Source organism: Elephas maximus, chromosome 4 (genome assembly GCF_024166365.1).
Source record: "Elephas maximus indicus isolate mEleMax1 chromosome 4, mEleMax1 primary haplotype, whole genome shotgun sequence".
Taxonomy (NCBI): domain Eukaryota; kingdom Metazoa; phylum Chordata; class Mammalia; order Proboscidea; family Elephantidae; genus Elephas; species Elephas maximus.
In genome coordinates, this window is record NC_064822.1 from 71,099,104 (window position 1) to 71,122,546 (window position 23,443).

At 39.4% G+C, this 23,443-nt stretch overlaps 1 protein-coding gene across 4 annotated transcripts in view; it reads right to left on the bottom strand.

The window, feature by feature from the left end:
* DUSP16 (dual specificity phosphatase 16) overlaps positions 1–23,443 on the bottom strand; it is a 91,041-nt gene that overhangs the window by 33,931 nt on the left and 33,667 nt on the right. For 2 of the 4 annotated variants that reach the window (XM_049882502.1, XM_049882503.1), the window contains 3 exons: positions 16,116–16,188; positions 10,571–11,163; positions 9,568–9,706 (listed from right to left, as the gene is read on the bottom strand). In XM_049882502.1, the coding sequence (XP_049738459.1) occupies positions 9,568–9,706; positions 10,571–10,798 (367 nt within the window). In that variant the 5' untranslated portion in view covers positions 10,799–11,163; positions 16,116–16,188. The remainder of the gene's footprint in view (positions 1–9,567; positions 9,707–10,570; positions 11,164–16,115; positions 16,189–23,443) is intronic. The other 2 variants (XM_049882501.1, XM_049882504.1) reach the window with 1 other exon arrangement.

A 23,443-nucleotide genomic window follows, 5' to 3' on the forward strand; every position in this document is an offset into this window, starting at 1 on the left:
CATTTGTAAACTGTCTGTGAATCACCACACAACTCATTTCTCAGGCCTTTCTATGTGAAGCTCAAAGCTTTTTACTCTATCCTGTAGCTGGCTCTCCCACAAGACCACCTTTGTATAGTTCACTGTATTAACAGTCCTCCTCTTTGGCCAAGGAGACTTCATGGAGTAGTGAGGAAGAAAGACATACCTGTTCAGTCAACCAAACAATACTAGAGACTACTGGAATTCACGTTCATTCAAAAAATAACATTTAAAGAACATCTACTGTGAGCTGGACACAGTGCCAGGTAATGGGAACACATGGTGACAGGACAGAGGCCCTGTCTGCATGGAGTTGACATTTTTATGGGACAAACTTTAACCAAATAATTAGACAAATAATTAACTAATTGCAGTAGGTGATCAAAGAAGAGGTGGGTGCTATACAAGTGCGTATTAGAGAGAAAACCAACTAAGCCTGGTAGCTAGGGAAGGCTTAACAACTGCATCGAATTCAGCAGGAGGACACCCAGGTGAGAAGGGAAGAAGAGGGGACCCCAAGACAGAGGACAAAGTCCCCCTGGAGGCCAAGAGAGCATGACACTGTAGGTTTAGGGGAACTGAGATAAGGCCGAAAGAGCTGAAATTCTTAAAATGGCACTAGATAAAGTTAGAGAGGTGGGCAGGAGCCAGTCACTGCAGGGCCTCGTGAGTCAGTTAAGGAGTTTGGAATTTATCCTAAGAGCACTGACGCACTTTAAACTAGGGAGTGATATAATCTGGATTACATTAAAAAATATAACTGTGGCTACAGTGTGAGCAATGAATTGGAGGATAGCATGAGAGAGGATCTGAGATCAGCTAAAGGCTGCTGGACCCATCTGAGGGAGAGATGACAATGCTTGATTTAGCTGGTAGCAGAAGAGAAGAACAGACAAATCTGAGAGGCCAGGAGAAAGACCTGGTAATTGAGGGATGACTGGCATTGCAGCCAGATCTCCAATGGCTCACAATAGCCACCACAGTCAAGGTCAAATTCATCTTTCTGGTTTAAACGACTTGCACAATTTGATCTCATTCCCTCTCAGCTCTTATTTCCTATTCCTAATTCCCTTCATTCACACACACAAAAAATCCAGTCTGGTCTCCTCACTGCCCCCAAAATCTATGTTCATTTCTGGCATTTTTATTCACATTTCTTCTCCTAGTTAGACTGCCAACGACCCTCCCCACTCAAATCTTACTCATCCTTCAAGGTTTCCTTAAAATTCCATTTCTGTATTCAAGTCTTCTGTAACTTCTCTAGGCTATACTGAGTCATCCCTTATCACTGTATCACAGAGTTTAGCACATATCATGTGCTTCTCCTTGTTTCATCCACTATAGGCATGTAACTTTAAGGTTCTCAAGGGCAGGGCCAACTTATACTTTTAGAGTACCCCCAGCCGGCCAGAGCCCAGCCCAGGGCCCAAGCACGGAAGTGCCCATTACACACTGAGAGGCTGACTGAAAAAGCTGAAGAATTCACCTGGACCTGGCATTTCTCCAGAAGACACAAATGGGGTAAGGGAAGACTGATGTCACCGCTGTCATCTATGGTGCTCTTGTTTGGCTTGTATAGACTATCAGGATCAAGAACTGAGGGACTACCTTTAGTCTGCCCAAGTTTTAAAAAAGACATAGCCTCAGGCATCGTATCTTAGGCACTGGGTGATGGGAAGTGACATAAACCGGCTTACCACGTTGGGAGGCAGCAACTGGAGAAAAGATGATCCAGTTTGGATAATCTCATACCAACTGAGGCTTGGAAGCCCAGCCAGCAAATACATGGCAACCAGGGGGTAAAACAGTACCTATTTTTAGTCTATTTTCAGTGACGATAGCTTTTTAGACAAAAGAATACCCAATGCGCCTGGAGTAACTGTAATACTTTACTGAAATCCATTAGTTTTCATCTCTTTTACCCAATACTACAGGATTTTAAATGGGATGATTGAACATTTCCCTTCTTTAGACAAAAGAATAGCAGAAATGCCAAGCTGGATAATAGAACTGATAACAACAATATTACAGGCAGCAAAAACTGCAACCAGGAAGATCAAGGTTCTACTACACTTTCATTAAAAACCAAAGAAACCAAACCCGTTGTACTCGAGTCAATTTCGACTCCATAGCAACCCTGTAGAACAGAGAAGAACTGCCCCACAGGTTTTCCAAGGAGTGGCTGGCGGATTCAAACTGTTGACCTTTTGGTTAGCAGCCGAGCTCTTAACCACTGGAGCACCAGGGTTCCAGTGTTTATAAAAGCCCTTAGCAAAGCACCTAGAACATAATATGTGCTTAATAACTGCTACCTTTTTTTTTTTTTATCATTATCCAGAGGTGTACCTCAGCATAGAACAGAGTAGTAAGACTTTTTACCTGACGATCCCCTGATATAATCATTTAATGCTTTTAATTTTTTTATATATGCTGTATTTTTATAAAGCAGCAGTGATGGCACAGTAGTTAAGCACTCAGCTGCTAACCAAATATTGGCGATCTGAACCAACCAGCAGTTCTGCCGGAGAAAGATGTGGTATTTTGCTTCTGTGGATTTACAACCTTGGAAACCCTATGTATGGGTAGTTCCACTCTGTCCTATAGGGTCACTGTGAGTTGGAATTGACTTTATGACAACAAGTTTATATTTTTATAGGCTGCTTCATTCCCTAAAATATGAAGTAAGACTATGACTCTGATATCCACAAAGAGACCGAGAAAGCTTTCAGAATAAACCTGATTTGAAATGAGTACCCTTGATTCCCAATCCGGACTCCTGAAGAAATTCCAGAAGACTCTGGAAATTCTTGCGATGTGGGCCTTGGGCTAAGTGTTCCCGGTAGAACACTGAGAACTTGGAGGAGTCACTCAACTGCTACTTTGTAAATGAAAAGACTGAACTCTATGATTCATTTATGGCTCTTTGCTGTAGGGTTATCCTGTGCCTCATCACAGCATAGAAATGAGTGCTACAGAACTAATAAACTATTGTAGATCCCTTTTGCTTTTACTCAGAACTGTAATAATGGGAATAAAGAAAGAAATAATGAAACAGTATTTTTCATCTGTCAGTTGATCTTTATTTCCACGAAACAAACCAATTTATTCTCTTTTCTGTACATAGACATGAAAAGTCCAAATTCAGTAATGTTTCACCCTATTATTTATTTCCAATCTGGCACTCTTAGAAATATAATAGACAAGGGCAAGTAGAATGAAGTGATACACAGTGAATAAGTAAAGGCCAAGAAACAAGTTTATTTTTTAAAGAGATCTAGTTTTCTGAAGGTTAAGAAGACCAAAAAAAGTTGATCCATAAGTCAATGTTACCAACTGGCTAGCTTGTTAATTCATAATAACAGCCCAACCAAACCAAAGCCATTGCTATGGAGTTGGTTTCAACTCATAGCAATCCTATAGGACAGAGTGGAACTGCCTCATAGCGTTTCTAAGGCTGTAATCTCTATGGAAGTAGACTGGCCACATCTTTCTCCTGCGGAGCAGCTGGGTGGTTCGAACTACCGACCTTTCAGTTGGCAGTTGAGCACTTAACCACTGCACCGCCAGGGCTCCTCATAATGATAATACTTTAAAAAAAAAAAAAAAAGGACTACTGGTATAGAGATTCCACATGCATTATCCAATATGACCCTTACAACTCAGCAAGAGTTATTATTATCCTTTTTTAAGAGCTGAAGAAAACTAAGGTAATTCAGGTTAAGTGACTTATCCAAAGTCACCCAGCCAGTGAGTGAGACACAAAACATGGGCTACAGTTTTGGATTCTAGTCCACTGTTCTTTCCAGCTTAACCTGATGACTGCCTCAATGCAGATGACAGACCACCTAAGGAATGGGTGCCAGGGATGGCACTGACATGCCGCTGAAAGCTCCGAAGAACATGGATCCTGCGTTGAGGGCATTCTTTAACACTTGAACCTAGCTAGTTTTCCCTCCTGCTCTCTTATCTGGTGGTACAATGGTTAAGCACTTGACTACTCATCAGGAGGTTGGCGGTTCACACCCATCCAGTGGCTCTGTGGGAAAAAGTCCTGGCAATCTGCCTCTATAAAGACTATAGCCAACAAAACTCTATGGGGCAGTTTTACTCTGTCACATGGGGTGGCTATGAGATAAAAATTAACTCAATAGTACCCAATAACAACAGCTCTCTTTTCTAATCCTTTTCTTCCCCCCTGCCCCCCCTTTTTTTTTAATTCTTCCATTACTTCAAGTTTAGCAGTAGCATCCAACAGTATTATCAAACCCTAAAAATGGTTCTAATTTTGGGTTCTCCCAATCCCCTACTCTCCCCTACCACTCAGTCTTAAATTTTACTTCTGTAGGGCAAAGAGCAGGGACAAACCCTAGCCATGGTACAGGGCAGGGCTGCTACCTCTCTCTTGCTCTAGTCTTCTCCTGTAATTTCTATTCTAGATTATGTATTTATTGTTCGTTACCACTCCACATTTGTGGCTTTCTACTGGAAGTTCAAAATACAATTTATTCTCTTTGTTCATATTTTTCTATAATTTTAATTCTTTTTATGTATTTAAAATAATGACAAACACATCTCTGAAAAAATTTCAATACAGTTGGATTCAATTCAAATTATTAACAATCCATACTCTTTTCCAGCGAAAAAGGAATTACAGCATTTCTCTCTTACAAAAGCCCGCCTGAAATGACCTCAATTCACATGGATCCAAGGATTTGTATCTTCCTATGAGTGGAGCTGGGTTTCTAGAGCTTTCAGCTTTTCTTTATCAAAGTTCTATATTTAAAGACCATGCTAAATTAGCATTGTTTAATTGAAGCAGTATTTTTATTAGATTTTAGTATCATGTTTAAATCTATTTAAATGGACGCAAACATTTTGATATTTAATACTTTTGCAACCGTAGCTATGTTTGCTCTATCTGCACAAATAAACTTTGCGAAGCACTTATTTTAACACATTCCCAAATTTTCTCTACACTTTCAGGTTATCTCATCACTGTTTAATACAATTCATTTATATTCTAAATTAATAAAAGAAATTCTATGACATATAAATGGTATAAAACCTACATGTAAACTAATCTACATATATTTATTGAAAACTTAAGAAGTAGTAAGCCTTGTGAAGAAAGAACACAAAGATAAACAAGACACAGTGTTCAGCCTTGAAGAAGAGAATCCAATAGGGCAGTTAAGGCCAACAAATGAAAAAGACAAATAATAATATAACATTTAAATAAGATTTTAAGATAGTAATGAAAGACCTGTAACAGAATAGCAAATGACTATTAAAGTAATCATTTTCTTAAGAATACTGACTGGGCTTAGAAAAAGGAAAGGTTTGTCAGACAGGGGTCAAGGTTGCTGGCGAGTCAGCCCACAGATGTGGCCAGCAAAGGCAGAGTCCATTGCAGGGTCGGAAGGCTGAGAATCAGGTCTCACTGATCATCTGAAGTCAAAGTAAAGAGAAAGAATCCTCTTCATTTGGTAGAAGCTGAAGTTTACTGGCTAGCCCCATTCCAAAGAAGGACTGTTCCATATTAAAGAAATAAGCCCACTGCATTCCAATATGTTGTGGTTGTTAGGTACTACCAAGTACTCATAGCAACGCCACCTACAACAGAATGGAACACCGCCCAGTCCTGTGCCATATTCACAATCCTTGCTATGCTTGAGCCCACTGTTGAAGCCACTGTGTTAATCCATCTCATTGAGGTTCTTCATCTTTTTTGAAGACCCTCTGCATCACCAAGTATGATGTCCTTCTCCAGAGACTTCTCCCTCCTGATAACATGTCCAAAGTACCTAAGATGAAGTCTCGCCATCCTCCCTTCTAAGAAGCAATCTGGCTGTACTTCTTCCAAGACAGATTTGTTTGTTCTTCTGGCAGTCCCCAGTAAATTCCACAGTCTTTACCAACACTGTAATTCAATGGCCTCAATTTTTATTCTTCCTTATTCATAGTCCAGCTTTTGCATACATATGTGGCAACTGAAAATACCATGGCTTGGGTCAGGCAAACCTTAGTCCTCCAAGTGACATCTTTGCTTTTTAACACTTTAAAGATGTCTTTTGCAGCAGATTTTCCCAATATTATATGTTGTTTGATTTCTTGACTGTTGCCTCCATGGGCGTTAATTGTGAATTCAAGTAAAATGAAATCCTTGACAACTTCAATCTTTTCTCCGTTTATCATGTTATTTATTGATTCAGCTATGAGGATTTTTGTTTTATATTGAGATGCAATACATACTGAAGTCTTTATCTTCATCAGTAAGTGTTTCAAGTCCTCTTCACCTTCCGCAAGCAAGGTTTTATCTTCCGCATATTACAGGTTGTTAACGAGTCTTCCTCCAATCCTGATACAGCATTCTTCTTCATATTGTGCAGCTTCTCAGTTTATCTGCTTAGCATACACATTGAATATGTATGCTGAAATGATAAAACACTGATGCACATCCTTCCTGATTTTAAACCAGGCAGTATCCCTCTGTTCTGTTCAAACGACTGCCATTTGGTCTTCATGAACACAATTAAATGTTCTGGAATTCCCGTTCTTTGCAATGTTATCCGTTAATTTGTTATGATCCACACAGTGAAATGCCTTTGCATTTCAATATGGCTTTCTCAAATCCTATCCCCTTCCTTGAATAATCCTTCATTTTTATGTCCTTATAACTAGGTCTTCCATATAAGTTTGGGTCTCTCTTGTGAGAAGGAAATAGCTTACTAGGAGGCTGCTATCAGCTTCTGGGGAGGGGTTCTCTTGTTTCCCTTTTTCAACATTATTCTCGGGGAGAATGTGGGTGGAATTTGGGCCCTAGTTCTTCACGTCCATATCTAATGACCCTAAAAACTACCTGATGCTTTCTTCCTGAAAAAATGTCAGGGTAGCTGAAAGAGCTAGAATGAAGCAGAAATTACTCCAAGAAACCACATTATTGCCATTCTAGTATCGTATCAGCATATCCCAACATCCCAACAAGGCTGACAAACATCTCTAACTGCAGAAAACAAGAGGGGCAGTCTGTACTGAAAATAGTCTCCAATGACCTTGTAATTTCCTGTAACACCTATGAGAAGCTAGTGTGCTTTTCCATGGGTCAGTCATTTCCCTGCAAGCAATATACTTAAGAAACATATGTCAAAACGTCCTTCTATCCCACATCCCTGACATGTCCTCTGAGTATCTGGACCTTGGCAAAGAAGCAGGCTACCTACAACTTACCTTCCCCAGCACTTAGCCCAATTTTCTGTCTACTTTGAGGAACAGACTCACTGACCAATGGAATTTCCTACTGGTCAGAGGCTTTCAGATGGTGGGGGAGGCTTTCAGCCAGAGAGAACTGTCTTAGATCTCAGAAAGAGCTCTGGCTGCTCAGAAACTCCCAAACAAGTCAATCCAGACCCTGGGGCCAGAACCTAAGCTAAAAGAAACATAGGATTCTAATGATATGGATAGGGACATGGTGCCATCTATACATTTACTGTAGCACGTGGTGCTGCTGCAGTGGGCTTTCATTTAGGCCCAGGAAACATTTCTCTGAAGTGGGGATGTCAGAGTATTCTGGTTTTGTGTGTCAAACCCAGTATCCCTAGGGGTTGATCCAGCTGATCAGAATAAGTTTGAGTCCTGTTTGTTCTTACTGCCCAATGAGTAGCCCCCTCTCAAGGCTACACGATTGATAAGAACTTCCCCAGCTGACAAAGGAGCGCTCTCTTATAAAGGAGGTATGCTGCTGTTGCGTTGATTCCTACTCACAGTGACCCTTTAAGACGTAGGAGAACTGCCCCGTAGGGTTTCCTAGGCTATAATCTTTATGGGGGTAGATCACCAGGTTTTTCTCCTGTGGAGCCCACAGGTGGGTTCAGACCACTGCCCTTTCAGTTAACAGCTGAGCGCTTAGCCATTGCACCACCAGTAGTTAAAACATCTCTGCTAGAAACTTGAAATCAGCTCATTCCTCCAAGAGGATTCCTGCTTGCCTAAGCTGTCAAGTCACAGCCGCATAGGGAAAAAGCATCTCAAACAAGAGTGGGGTGGGATAACCACTTTGCTAGGAAGCACATCTCGGTGTACTTTGTTTAATGAGAACCCTGATCTCAGTAATAGGATTCCGAGGTAAAGCCCCTCACAGTGGTTACAAGTATGAAGTAAGCTTCTAAACTCATTCAATTAGGTTAGTGGAGCTCTAACAGCAACGGGTGTTATATTTAGTGCAGTTATACTCGCAGTAAAATAATGTGCCTTCATAACTCAGTATCAGCAGAGACAGAACCTATTATTATAATTCTCAGTTATGGAATTCTAAAAACTACATTCCAAGATGAGCAGTCGTCTCGTAAGGATACTGATGAAAACATCACACAGAAAGAAACACTGCTGTGGCTATAGATGACGTGAAAGTAGCTGGAGACCATCATCTTCTTATAGAATGGGAACAAAACTGATGAGACAACAGGAGACAGTGGAGATCTTATCTAAGCTTGCAGTTTAAGGTGTTAACATACCAACATAGGGCTAATTCTAGTCTCTTACACATGAAATGCTCACACTTCTCACAATGAACTGCCAATCTTGTTCACTGCACCATCCTTGAAACAAATTATTAAAGGTGTCAAAATGACAATATCCATCAATGGTTTGCTTTTCTTAGGATTGCACTTCGAAAAGCACTCTCGTCCATCACTCCAGCAGAATCTGCCTCACACAGGAGCTTTGTGTTAAAGGTCACTCTGCGTTGTCAAACTGTGTTCACTGCTCTGTGAGCCACTGTAAGTGAAAGAACTTTAGTGACGCCTGCAAAACAGGGAGAAGCAAAGGATGAAAACTCCACTCTGGAGTTCCATGAGATGGAACTCCCACAACACTCTCCGGCCCTTAAGGGTAAATATAAAATATTTAGTACTTTCCATGTACTTTATAAAATAATTTAGCTGCTTAACACCTGCAAGTTGAGAAGTTAATTTTTTTATTGTAAAAATAAACAAAAATACTCAAGAGAGTAAGTTTTTAAATAGTCCCCCTGATTATTTAGGAGAAACATTCTACACATTCTCTGTCTTTATTTTATTGTTCATAACATCCAAGAATGGTGACCTTATCTCTGGAGTCCACTTTAATGATAAATGCTTAATAAGAGCTTTGACACTGGTCTGGTTCTTGCTACAGGGGGTGGGAACTAACAGCAGGAGCTGAAACATAGGGCATTTATTAGTGCTGTTAGATCAGAGGTGAATGGCAAAGACCCAGACAGAAGGACTGGCCCTGAGCTATCTATATGGGGACTGTGGCACCTCTAGCTAATAAATGCGGTAGGTAGCTAAGTGAACAGGCATTTGACCTAAGTCAAAAATACACTGAAAAATGTGGGAGAATGATAGTACTCAAGTTAAATAGAACAGTTATGTCAATCAAAAACTAGAGAATAAATCATTTTACATAGTAAACACAGATTAGTGATGATCTTTCATACTTGGTGCTCATTGCGAAGTGCTCCTTACTCATACAACATATAGTGCAGTGGGATTCTACCACAAGCCTCACCTGCAAGCAGGTGAACAGAGTTGAAGCTCTTCTCCAGTTTACCCAGAAGTACAGTGAGAAAACAATCTGCAGATAGAGAGGCAACATCTTGGGAGCTTTGATCGTAAACTACAACCTTCTGGCTGCAATCAATATCGACCTGAAATGCAAACATGAGGCTGTTAGGAAGAAAAGAAGGTGAGAAAAATAATCCCATAAACCACTGGTTGAGCTGGATCACTCATTTACTGATGCTGAAGTAAATAATTGTTTCCTGTTGTCAGTTAAAAATTTGGATAAGAATGAGAATGAGGTCAACTTATTAAAAAAACCTAGCAAACGAACTGTTTAGACACTTGCAAAAATCAACTTTTAAAAGACAAAACTGATGCTATTTCTGTGTAAATGTGGTTCAAAGCTCCTTGGTTTTAAATCCTTATGATATAAGATGGTAAATCCATAAAATAATAATAATATGCAAGATAAACATAGTAAACCTTGAACTAAAACACTGTAAAAATGTTTCCTATATAAATAAAATTAAAACATGAGTTCATTTTTATTCAGACAAAGAGCCTTATCTATCATGAGGATGACATTCTGATATCCTAGAAGTAACTCTCCGTGAAGATAATATCCTTAAGTCTTGACCAATGGTTTCCCACACACAGAAAGCACCTCTAATACAATTTAATTACTTCCTACTTGCTTTCTAAAGCACCTGCAAAGAACTGTGTGCCTTTCAGTAAATTTACAGATAATACAAAATAATGTGTAAATTAAAACAATTTTGGCAAGGCTTTAATAGGAAAACATAGTTCTTACACAAATTAAAGCAAGATAACCTTCTGTATAGTTTAGAAATATTCTTAAATGTGAAAATAGTTAGTAAATTATTTTGAGGTACTGTGAGGAACCAAAATTTAAAAAGCAACTGAAACTTCCTCAAATGAAGTTTTACTTAAAATCATTTCCCATTCAGTGTGTCCATTTATTTTAAAAAGAAAAAAAAGAAAGCATTTACCTTATATTTTGCTGAATGCTGGATGAGTTCTGTAATTAACACTTTGTCCTGTTGCAACCTGCGCTTCATAAGCTTGGAGCAGTTGATATTAATGGCTTCCAAAATGTGGGATGTATTGTATTCCACAAAAGGCCGGCTATCAATTAGCAGCACTTTTTCCGTTCCACTTTCCAGCAGAGCCACCAACCTCTCAGTAACAATTTGAGTCCCAATCATCTCATGGGCCATGACAACAATAAGTCCTCTTTTCCCACCTCCTTCTTTAATTTGCCACGATGATGTAATGGTGGTATGCTCAAAGACTCAGCCACTCCATTGTACTAAAAATGTATGAGGTCAGGCTGATAGTGACTGGCAAAAGGAGAGTTAAACCCATTTTCAGCAAGAACCCTCCAAGTGAATGTCTCTTTCACTTTCCTGTTGATGGGCTCTCGCAAAGGACTCCTTCCACAAAGCAGCCCCTCACATTTGATTCATGAAGAGATGACTGAAATAACCATTCCACAACAAAAGATCCTTTGGGGCTGCCACTGCATTACATCATTCTTTACCTTTGCTCTCTCACTCCAACAGCTTTATGCTGGACTGAAAGCCTACACGAAGAGAGAAAGACAGAAAACACAGGGTCAAAAAAAGAAGAAAGAGCATCAGATTAGAGAGCACGTATAATTCATAATATTTACTCCATTAATCTAATTCCATACTTGATGCACTCTTTCATTCGAACAAACAAAATGGACAAATAGGTATGACTTCAGAAAAATGTGCTAGCGATAATTCGATTTTATCTCAAAAAGTAAACACTCAAAGACAACAAAACAAGGCATATTTGTGAATTATAATCACCTGGGCCCAGCACTAAATGACTGCAGAATAAAATTTAAAAGGGCTGTCAAAAGCTGCTTGAAATATTATTATCCCAAGTGGTTTTCCTCCATTTTATTTGCTTATTTCTTGTAAATAGCATAAACAGCAGCCTAAGACCAGGTAAACAATCTGTGTTAAAATGACAAAAATATTTTCTGATGGCTTGAGAATAGCTGTGACCAGCCAAGTACGCTCACGCATACGGATCTGGGCACAAACAGCATCCCCTTTAAATTGCCCTCAAGGAAGACAGGAGAGGCAGAAAACAGGGGTTCTATAAATTCCAGCTTCCTTTTAAGGAAGAAGCAAGGAACTCTGATGGTACAGTGGTTAAAGTGCTCGGCTGCTAACCACAAGGTCAGCAGTTCAAACCCACAAGCTGCTCCACAGGAGAAAGATATGGCAGTCTGCTTCCATCAAGATTTACTGCCTTGGAAACCCTATGGGGTTGCTATGAGCCAGAATAATCGACTCAATGGCAGTGGGTTTTTTGGGTTAAGGAAGGAGAGGCAGAAACGACTGAGAGCAACTTCCGAGCCAATTGCCGAGGACTTCTGCTGTGGCCAGTCTCCACCAAAACAGTCTCATAGCTATGATCCTTGCTTACCTCTCACTTTCTTATGCCTCATTCTTAAGAGAATCACTTCCAATCTTAGAAAACCTCACATTAACCTGGGACTCCAGATTGGCAACCCAGGCATTTAAAAGAAAAAAAAAAAAACCAGATGTCCTCGAGTCAACTCCAACTCATAATGAATCCATGTATGTACGTCAGAGTAGAACTGTACTCGATAGGGTTTTCAATGGCTGATTTTTTGGAAGTAGATTGCCAGGCCTTTCTTTTGAGGTGGAAACCCTGGCAGCATAGTGGTTAAGTACTACGGCTGCTAACCCAAGGGTCAGCAATTCGAATCCGCCAGGTGCTCCTTGGAAACTCTATGGGGCAATTCTACTCTGTCCTATAGGGTCACTATGAGTCGGAATCAACTTGACGGCATTGGGTTTGGCTTGGTTTTTTCTTCTGAGGTACATCTGGTTTGGCTCAAATCTCCAACCTTTTGGTTAGCAGGTGTGCACATTAACTGTTTGCACCACCCAGGGACCCAGACATATAGAAACCTTAATACTGGACCCAGTGCTCCACTGTTCTTGCCAAACTCTCGTGATGACCATTTCCTAATTAATTAACCTTGGTTGGAGCTTTGTGCCCAGAGTTTGGATCTCATCTCCCATCTTCAATACTCTCAGATTCCTATCACCCCCTGACCCATCTCTGCCTATGTGAAATCCTCTACTACACAAAAGTCAATGTCCACTATCTGCATTCAACTTTTAGAAGGTAAGCTATTTGATACAAGAGGTTCTACACTGTATTTCTTACCTCTCAGGGATTTACACATAAGATACTCACTTTACACTATTTCAGTAACTAAAATCCTCCTTGTCCCAAAAACAACTTAAGATTCTAAAATTTGATTAACTGACTTTAGATTAGAATGGTAGGGCTCTCAAAAATCGCTGCCTAATTTATGCTTACAAATGAGAAAGTGAAGCCTGGAGAAGAGAGAACAAGATAAAAAGAGAAGTGGCTTTGCCATTTACTTGTTATATAACTTTTGACAAATCATATAACCTGAACCACCGTTTCCTCATCTATAAAATGTGAATATAATATTGGCCTTGTCTCCTCACTAAGTTTGTTGTGAGGACGAAATTATCTAAATTTTCTAAACTGTATTAGGTAAAAAAGCTACTACACATCACATAGAGAAAGGAGGAAAAATTCTCTAAAGATGCCAGTGGTGACCAGAGCTGGTTTCCATCTGCAATCTCTACGACAAGCAGATAAATACAGGAGCAATTCCATCCTCCTGTAGTCCAGATGGAAACCCTCAGTTGAAATCCACCAGGCGCTCCTTGGAAACTCTATGGGGCAGTTCTACTCTGTCCTATAGGGTCGCTATGAGTCGGAATTGACTCATCGGCAGCGGGTCTGGTTTTGGTTTTATAGTCCAGCTGGAAACCCTGGTGGCGTAGTGGTTAAGTGCTACAGCGGCTAACCCAAAGGCTGGCAGTTCAAATCTGCCAGGCGCTCTTTGGAAACTCTATGGGGTCAGTTCTACTCTGTCCTATAGGGTCACTATGGATCAGAAACAACTTGGCGGCAATGGGTTTGATTGTTTGTTTATAGTCCAGCTGGAGCTCTGGTGGTGCAGTGGTTAAGGGCTTGGCTGCTAACCAAAAGTTTGGCAGTTCAAATCCACCAGCCACTCCTTGGAAATCCTTTGGGGTAGTTTTACTCTGTCCTATAGGGTCACTATGAGTCAGAATCAACTTGACAGCAACAGGTTTGGGTTTGGTTTTGGTTTATTTTTCAGCTGCTAACTCAAAGGTCGGAAGCTTGAGTCCACCAAAAGATGCCTCAGAAGAAAGGCCTGATAATTTACTTCCAAAAATCAGTCATTGAAAACCCTATGAAGCAGTTTATTCTGACACACATGGGGGTCACTGTGACTCAGATTTGACCAGACGATGAATGGTTTATAGTCCAGCTGCAACCAATCTGTTTCCTTTCTCACTGAGCCAGGTACACTTCAGAGCTAGAAAGCACCCAAGAAATCCTCTCATCCACCCCTTGCATTTTACAAATCAGAAAATGGCTTCATTTAATACATTATCCATTTCTTGTCTTCCAAGAAACTGAAAGAGCTTCACTACATTAAAGCCTTTAATTGCTTTATGGCAATGAGGTACAAAATCATCTCTGTTTTCAATTGTAGAAACTGGAACAGAGAATTTGTTCCAGTCAATCAACAAATAAACTTTGCAAAATACCCATCAAGGATATAGCACTGATTAAGTCCTGACTGCTCAGTGACACAGTTTACAGCAATTTAAGGTCCTGTACTCAGATTGTATGATTCTCAAACCAGGGCTCCTACTACTGTGTTACAGTGTTTTCCCTAAGAACCTGTTCCCATAATGGAATTGGACTGAGAAAGAATGACGTGACTTGTCCGTGAGGGTGCCTGAGTGGCACAGAAAGTGGAAATTCAAGAACAAGAGTGAGTTGATTCCAACAATGGCACTGAGTCTCTGAGTCTGATTGGCTCCTCTCAAATGATAAAATCGGGACAGGACAAAGCAGTTATCTGGGTTAGCAGATGAAGGGACAAAGGGAGGGAGAAGAAGGCAAACATGCAAAAGTTGAATTAGAAAGTTCTCATCTTTGCTTCTCTTCAGCCAAATCTCATTAGCCCAAATCACTGAAACCAAAGACAGGGTATGGTAAACAGTTCTACAGGCCAGAAAATAGTCATTCTTATCCAGTACACCAGAGACTTCCAATTGTGATTACAAAAAAGCCCCTTTCTCTGACCAAAAAAAGGTCTGGTCAAATTGACTCGAATATGAGGATGTAATGGAAGCAAAGGGGTGACACTGAAATGAGGATAAAGTTACAGCCTCTTTCAGTGTTGTACCCAGGCCAGCCTGAGCCCTCCTGTTACACCTTTATGCCCAGGGTCTGGTCTTCTGTAGTCCCAAATAGCTTATGTGAGAGGCAGTGCCCAACCAAGGGGGCACGGAAGATGGGGTAACAATGACCTTAAACCTCGTTATTTACAGGAGAGATTTCTGTAAATCCCCATCCTGGGCCACAATCCTAATTTTAAAATAGTCTCTGCATTCACTGTTCATTTGTTGTTCAGAAGAATGTCAATATCCTGAGATCAAGGACATGTCTGTAACAGTTTGTTTTTAAAATATTTGTGTCTAGTAGCATTTAAAAGATGATAATATTTTATTGTTGACAAAACCACAGACCTAACCTTACCAAAAATTTCCACATAAAGTCAAAAACTCTTAGACTGAACCACAGAGGCCCAAGAATATACAGCAAGACACAGGACAGGCTAACTTTGCTATTTATGTATTTACTTAAGCAATTTTTAGTTTTAATCTGTTTCTTTAATTTTGAATAGGTAATATATTCACATGGTTCAAAAAAATTAAAAGATGAGAAGGTAACAGGGAAGGGACAGGGAAGCTAGATTAAGGAAAATGGAACAACTAGAATACAAATGAGAGCATTGACACATTGTAAAAAATGTAACCAATGTCAATAAACAATACGTATAGAAATGGTTACATGGGAACCTACTTTGATGTGTAAACTTTCATCAAAAACAATAAATTTTAATTTAAAATTAAAACAAATTTTATTATTAAAAATTAAAAGTAAAAAATGTATACACTATGAATTTGTCGTTTATTGTCAATCCTCCACAGAGCTGCTACAAATTGCCATGATATTGAAACTCCAAGAAACACATTTAAAGAAAAAAATGAATACCGTGAGAAGCCTCCTCCCACCCCAAACTGTTAATAGTTTCTTCTGATTTCTTCCCAAGATTTTTTAAAATGAATACTGAATGAAATACAAATACATATTTTTTTTTCTCCTTTTTTTGTTCAAATGGTTCCACAGGACATAAACTCTTTTGCATCTTGATTTTTTTTCCAATCCAATTTGATATTTTAAATATTTAATTTGAATGTGATTCAATCCACATACACGTGTCTTCTACATATGCATTTTTGGTCATCTAAATAAAATGTGTAGAAATAGTGTAAACGACAACTTCCCCCTTTCCCCAGCACTACTCCAGCTGTTTACCTCAGTGTCCAAAGAACTGAAGAGTAATTCATAATCATGAGCTTGAAAGGCCAGCCAACGGTTTTATGGCATCCTAATGAGAGAGAGAGAATCAACTATGCACTACTATGGCTTAAAAAAGATTTAAAAATGTGACAGCACACATTCATAGAATTATGGGAGTTAGCTTTTTAAGAATACCCTAAAGTCAGTGGGCCAGTGTTTACCATACTGAAGACTAGTAACCATAACCAGGGCCACTAAACAAATAACTGCAAAGTTTCCCACATTCAGAAATAAAGGTTTTTTAAACAAATGTATGATCACATATGAAAGGGTACAGAATGTAGGTATACAGGTAGGTACAAGTGTATACATACGTAAGACTAGCTAGAAGTATCTATAAAAAAATTTTTTTTTTTTTATATGTACGTGTAAATATAGATGTGTGTGCAGGCACATATATTCATTGAAGACACAACTACAGATACTCCTCAGACATAAACATGTTCCGAGACTGGTTTTCCAGGTTTGAAAGCTTAGTCTCAGGGCACAACTCAGTCAGTTGGCATAATGTAGTTCACAAAGTTTAAGTTTTAGTGTTTTCATATGTAATTTGTGCTATGTTTTAGATTCCATTCAGCTACATATGGAGATGCATCTAAGACTTTGTAACGGAAATTAGCAGGGTTTTATTTATGAGGGTCACTTTACCTCCAATGTTTTAGTTTTAAGAATACAGTGTATCAGTGGAGTAAGGTATACTACTGAATTAGTTACATCTCAGGAGCGTAAGTCTAAGACTATTTTAACAATAAGATGAACAAGTCGGGTCTGTTTTAATTAAAGTAACAATATAAATTCCAACTATCTAAAAACCAATATTAGCCATTGGAATAATTAGCTAATAGGAAAAAAATTTTTTTTTCAGTATTTTTCACCTTTAATGCTAGTGTCCAACTAGAAAATTAAAAAAGAAAAATTAAGGTTATTTTTAAATAATTGTTAAGCATCTCCTTCCTCTTCTGAGATGAAAGGCGTTATTTTCAACTTCGCAAACACAATTCTGGCTTTTAGGTCAGTCATACTGACACTAGATATATCCCACTCTGAAGAAAGGTGAGCACTTTTCTCACACACAGTTTTTCCCCCCTTTTTTTATACACGGGTTATTTTCTGCCAACAGCAACAGTCCATTCACTATCAGCACTGCTGCCCTAAAATACCCACTCCACCAAGCTTATAGCAGGCAGGGTAAGGGATAAGGTTCTATGAACACACCTGCAGGTCTGAAAAGTAGTTTCCATGAGGCAAGTGCTATCCCTCGGGAAGGCATGGTTCAATTTTAAACACTTCCCTTTTACGAAGAGAAATTCTCAGCGGAAGGGAAAGGATCCTATGGCTATGGGGTGTTTTTTTAAAGTCCTGCTCAGTGAGGAGAGCAATTGAGCCTTATTTGGTTGGGCTTGAGCTCAAGTTCAGATTCTCAGAGAGTTTACAGAAAGGATATAATCAGGTGAGAAGTTTACTTTTTATTAAACTATGAGCCAATCTTAAATTTTTTCCTCAAATAAAAATGAAGAAGTAGGCAACAAGATACAGCAAACAGTCTTTCAGCAAAGCCTTAAACATACATTTTCAATGACTAAGAAAACATGAACAAATCAAACAGAAAAAAAGTAGGCTACTGATGACTGGAAGCAAGCCAGAGCACCTCAGCCTTTGACCGTCTTAACTCGTCATTAAAGCAATCCGGTCTCCTGTGCCATGGGTTAATACTGAGAGAAATTCTGAGGTCTGTGTTTTTGTTTTTCAATTAAAAAAACAAACAAACAAAAAAAATGCCCTAACTAAAGCTATGAAGACTATATGAGCATAATGTGTTTCTTTAGTTGTCTATTAATGTCTTTCTTGATCATGTTTTCTTACCTCAAAATTGAGGACACATATTCTGATGAGATGGTAATTATGAGATAAGCCAGTTGCTATCAAGTTAATTCAGACTCATAGTGACCCCATGTGTGTCACAGCAGATCTATGCTCGATAGTTTTCTTTGTTGTTGTTGAAAATATACACAGCAAAACATACACCAATTCGTTTCTACATGTACCATTTAGTGACACTGATTACATTTTTCAAGTTGTACAATCATTCTCACCCTTCTTTTCTGAGTTGTTCCTCTCCCATTAACATAAATTCACTGCCCCCTAAGGTTCCTATCTAATCTTTCTAGTTGCTGCTATCAATTTGATCTCATATAGATAGTTCTTAAAAGGGCATAATGGTCAAGGCAGACATTTTTTACTAGTTAAGCTACACTATTATTTCGTTTTAAGACTTCAAGGGATATTTTTGGCTTAAGGTTTAAAGATTATCTCTGAGTAATATTTTCAGGGGTTTGTCCGACCTTCATGGTGGATTCTCTGGATTCCGTGACAATTTGAAATTCTGTTCTGCATTTTTCCCCTTTTGGTCACGATTCTTCTATAGAATCTTTGATCAAAATTTTCAATACTGGTAGCTGGGCACCATCCAGTTCTTCTGGTCTCATGGCAAAGGAGGCTCCATAGGGTTTTCAATGGCTGATTTTTCAGAAGCAGATTGCCAGTCGTTTCTTCCAAGGTGCCTTTGGGTGGACTTAAATCTCTAACCTTTCGGTTAGCAGCTGAGTGTGTTAACCATTTAGACCACGAAGGGACTCACAATAATGGAATAAACTGCTTGAAAACCAAACTGCCTAGATAGTACTAGACATGGGGGGGGGTGGCAACACTTATCAGCACTGTAAAGCCCAGCCACCTGTCACCAACAGACAACAATGAAAGCACCCACTCCTATCAGAAGTTGAGGCTGTTTACACACATCTCAAGGATCCACAGATACAGCCTGGAATAGCAGCCATTCTTCCAAGATTAAATATAATGCCGTTACTTCCAGTGAAGCATTTATCTGTGAAAACCACTCACCAGTTTCTGCTAGGAGCTACTACTGTATCCTCGGTACTGGCTCATTTAGAGTTTCCACCTTCCTTAATACTGGTTCCTATTTACACTCACCTGTTTCATCAGCTTCACCTTCCCAAATCCACTTCAGCTCTCCTCCTACTTCCTTCCCTACCTTCTCCTTGCCTCTCCAACACCATGTACCTATCCTAGACTTCTCCCTCTCCCAGTCTTCCTTCCCTACTCCTCTATATTTAATGCTTCTGAAAACTAAGGACCCTACCTGCTAGAAACGGGGCTTGGGTATGGAGGTGATCTTGGAAGGATCCTTGGATGGAATCACTGGACAAGAGAAAATGTGGCCAAGGGTTGGTTTAATCTGAGAGCTGATGGAAAAAATGTTTTAGAAGGGTATTTAGGATAAAGATGGGCTGGGGGCAGGAGAAGAGTAGAATACCTCAGCCTCTGACTTAAGTAACTCTACACTGATTAAAGCATTCAGAAGAGAGATTCAGAACCAACCAACCAGAAATCAGATAGGGACTAATCAGACTCTCAACTAATTTGCTCAGAGTCTACGATAACTCATTCAATCAGCTAACAAATAGTTACCTACCACACACCAGGCACTGTTGTGAAGATGCAAAACCCCCTGCCTTCTTGGAGCTTCTAATTTAGTTATGGGAAACACGAAATAAACAGCAGCAACAAAATCAAAATGAAAAAAAAAAAATTGTATGATAGATGGTAGTGAGTGCTATGGAAAAAAAAATAATAATAAAGCAGGGCAGGAAGATGAGTTGGGGCGGGGGCTGGTTAAAATTTTAAATAGGGTGGCCAGGGAAGGCCTCCCTGAGTCGGTATTATTTAAGTAAAGGTCTTGTGGGAGGTGAGAGTGAGCTATGTGGATGCTCAAGAGACTGTAGCTCTCTATGTCAAAGGCTTGAGGCCAATGAATCTATTGGCTGGGGTAAAGTTGAATTGGGAAAATGCCAATAAAAGACGTAGCAGGTGTTCATTCTGGTTGTGTCTGTTAGAAACGATGGATTGCCAGGCAATTGAACTTCTAACTTCAGTGTGAAAAAAATATATACAACAATACAGTTTCTCCTTAAAACTATAAAGGAAGAACCGTGGTTCCTATATTAGCACATTTCTTGGCGTGGAAATGAAAAGAAATATCACAACAAGAAAAGATTACTTTTAATGTTAATGTAATACAATTCTTCCAGCCCCACAAATGGGTTGTACCTAATCAGAGAGACTTGGTTTTACAGTAATGTAGTAAAATATCATAGACAGTGTTAAACAAGATGTACGCTTGAATAGATTTATGTAACAAAGAAGTAGTTTAAAGGAGCTTTACAGTAAAATAAAAAAAAATACTTTTAAGGCTCTCTCCTTGTTAGAAGGTATAGTAAACAGTTTACAAAGACTTTGTAAATCAGGTTACCGTTATCAGAGAGGATAGTAACACTAAAGAAAGTTTACACTCTTTATCCATGTACCACTCTTAGCCTACCCCATCCCAAAACAACAAAATTCTACTTTATGAAAGATACAGTATACTCTCCTGACAAAGGCATTAAGACCAAAGTAAACATCTGGACAATTTGGAATTCTGTCTAATGCGATGGGGGAGGTGTCATAATTTAATTTTTCCAAAGGGTACCAAAAGGTTCTAGGAACAGGCAATGGAATATAATTAGAAATCACCAACACAGAACCTCCCACCACCTTCACTTGAGGCCATGCTTATACTATTAATATTCTGGAATTTTATCTATTTTTAAATCCATTAACACTAAAATAAGTAAATCTAGAATGCCAAGCCACATTTTTCTGAAGATAATTTCCAAATGGCTTACAAGAAATTGCTTCACCTTTCAGTGAAAACATATGCATGAAAAATACTGGAAAAGCTCTAAATGTGCAAAGAGAAATGGCTGAGTAATTTATAAATTAGGATAAATCTTGCAACACCATATCATGTAATATCTAAAAATGATAGTGTAAAAGTATACCTCTGGACAACAAAATATGGTCATGATATATTAGAAGAATAAAACCAACTCACAAAACAACACAAAAAGTAGAGCTTCAAACAAGCATATGCATATGCACACACACCAGCACACGGAGTGGATGTATTAAAAACGTAGTAACAGTTTTATCTTGGTAATTAAACGAAAAGTAATTTTTGTTATCTTCTTTTTCCACGGAGAAAGTGTGAAAGTGTGGAAAAAACATGGCAGGAGATACACTAAGAGCCACAGAGAGCCAGGTACTAATGGCTACCACAGTCCAGCCACACAGCCTGGTTATCAATAGAAGAGTGAAAGTGTTTGTGTTGCTGTGTGCATGCATGGGCATGCAGGGTAAGAAGATAAACAAATACATAAAAACTTACATTTACTCTTCAATGTAAGAGCTGAATTTCTGCCTCATAAAAGGACTTACAAAGAATTCTTTAAAATAGCTATAATGTTTGGAGGGGGGTATTATGGTTTAAATTGTGTCCTCCAAAAATATGTATCAACTTGACCAGGCTATGATTCCCAGTATTGTGTGATTGTCCACCATTGTGTCATCTGATGTGATTTTCCTGTGTTATATATATCCTACCTCTATAATGTTAATGAGGCAGAAGTAGAGGGCGTTATGTTAATGAGGGAGGACTCAATCTACAAGAATAGGTTGTGTTTTAAATCAATCTCTTTTGATATATAAAAGAGAGAGGCAAGCAGAGAGACATGGGGACCTCATACCACCAACAAACAAGAGCCAGGAGAATAGCATGTCCTTTGGACCTGGGGTCCCTCAGTGGAGAAGCTCCTAGACCAGCAGAAGATTGATGACAAGGACCTTCCTCCAGAGCTGACAGACAGAGAAAGATTTCCCCTGGAGCTGGTGGCCTGAATTTGGACTTCTAGCCTACTAAACTGTGAGAGACTAAATTTCTCTTCGCTAAAACCATCACTTGTAGTATTTCTGTTATAGCAGCACTAGATAACAAAGACGGGGATAAAAAGAACTACGACCAAAATTAAATTTTAAATCACACATTTGTGACTCTAAGTTTGGACTTTTAAAATAGGTAAGTTGGGGTATGACTCAAATACAAAAGGTTTCTTCTGTACACAAAGGATTTATAGCTAGTTTATTATTATTATTATTATATTCCCTGACACTCTTAAAATGTTTCAATTTATGAAGTTTCCAAAATAAACCTACTTAAAGCATTGTAAATGAAACACAGAATGGCTTTTTATTCCCCACACTGAAAAAGTAGAAATTCCTCTAACAAAGTATATGTAGGGCCTTGTCACTATTCTCAGCTCCTAAGCAGACCCGCACAACAAGGCTTGAACACATTCCAGGCGTGGCCTTCAAGCCCGGACCACACCTGCTTCCAAGGCCCTGGAGCTAAAAATAACTCTGGGGCCTCAAAAATGGGACACCAGCCAGGCCCAGCGGTAGCTGCAGGCCCCTTGCTCAGCTCCACTAACTGAAAAAGCAAGAGCTACAAAACTCTAAAAAAAAAAACTCTACAATCACAAAAAACTCCACCACAGGCTTCTTCCTCTCAGTCTCTGTGTACCAATCACTTGCATCCTAGGCCTGCTCAGTTTCTTTGCCCCTTGAGGCCAAAGCCAATCCTAGGATATTAGAAACAAACCCAAAACCCACCACTGAGGTTTTATGGTGTATTAAAAAAAACTCTAGAGACCTTGTTCCTAATCTCAGCTCCTCTACTAAGATGCTAAAATGTGTTAACAACAGTCACTTGACATCCCCCAAGCCTCTTTTTTCCTCACCTGTAAAATGAGAGATTCAATAATGACGAAAGTCTAAGGATTATTTCATTAAGAATATGAAGATATCGCTGTAAAGATATCCTATCAAAAAACCAAACCCACTGCCATCGAGTCTATTCCGACTTACAAGGACCTTACAGGACAGGGTAGAGCTGCCCCACAGGATTTCCAAGGAATGGCTAGTAGATTCGAACTGCTGACATTTTGGTTAGCAGCCAAGCTCTTAACCACTGTGCTACCACGGCCCCCAAAGATATCTTAGGTCTTTGTAAAGTGCCCTAACAAGGACAGAGTACCAGGGCTGATTTGATCATTAAGGAGGTTAAATCCCACAACACACAAAACAAGTACCAGTCCCAGGAGGACATCATGCTGGTAAAGTAGAGGGTCAGCAATAGAGAGGAAGACCCTCAAGGAGATGGACTGACACAGTGGCTACAACAATGGGCTCAAACATAGCAAGGATTGTGAGGATGGTGCAGGGCCAGTAGTGTTTCCTTCTCCTGTACACAGGGTCACTGAGTTGAAACCAACCCGACACGTACCACCACCAAAGCCTGAATGATGGCTCTACAACCAACAAGGCAA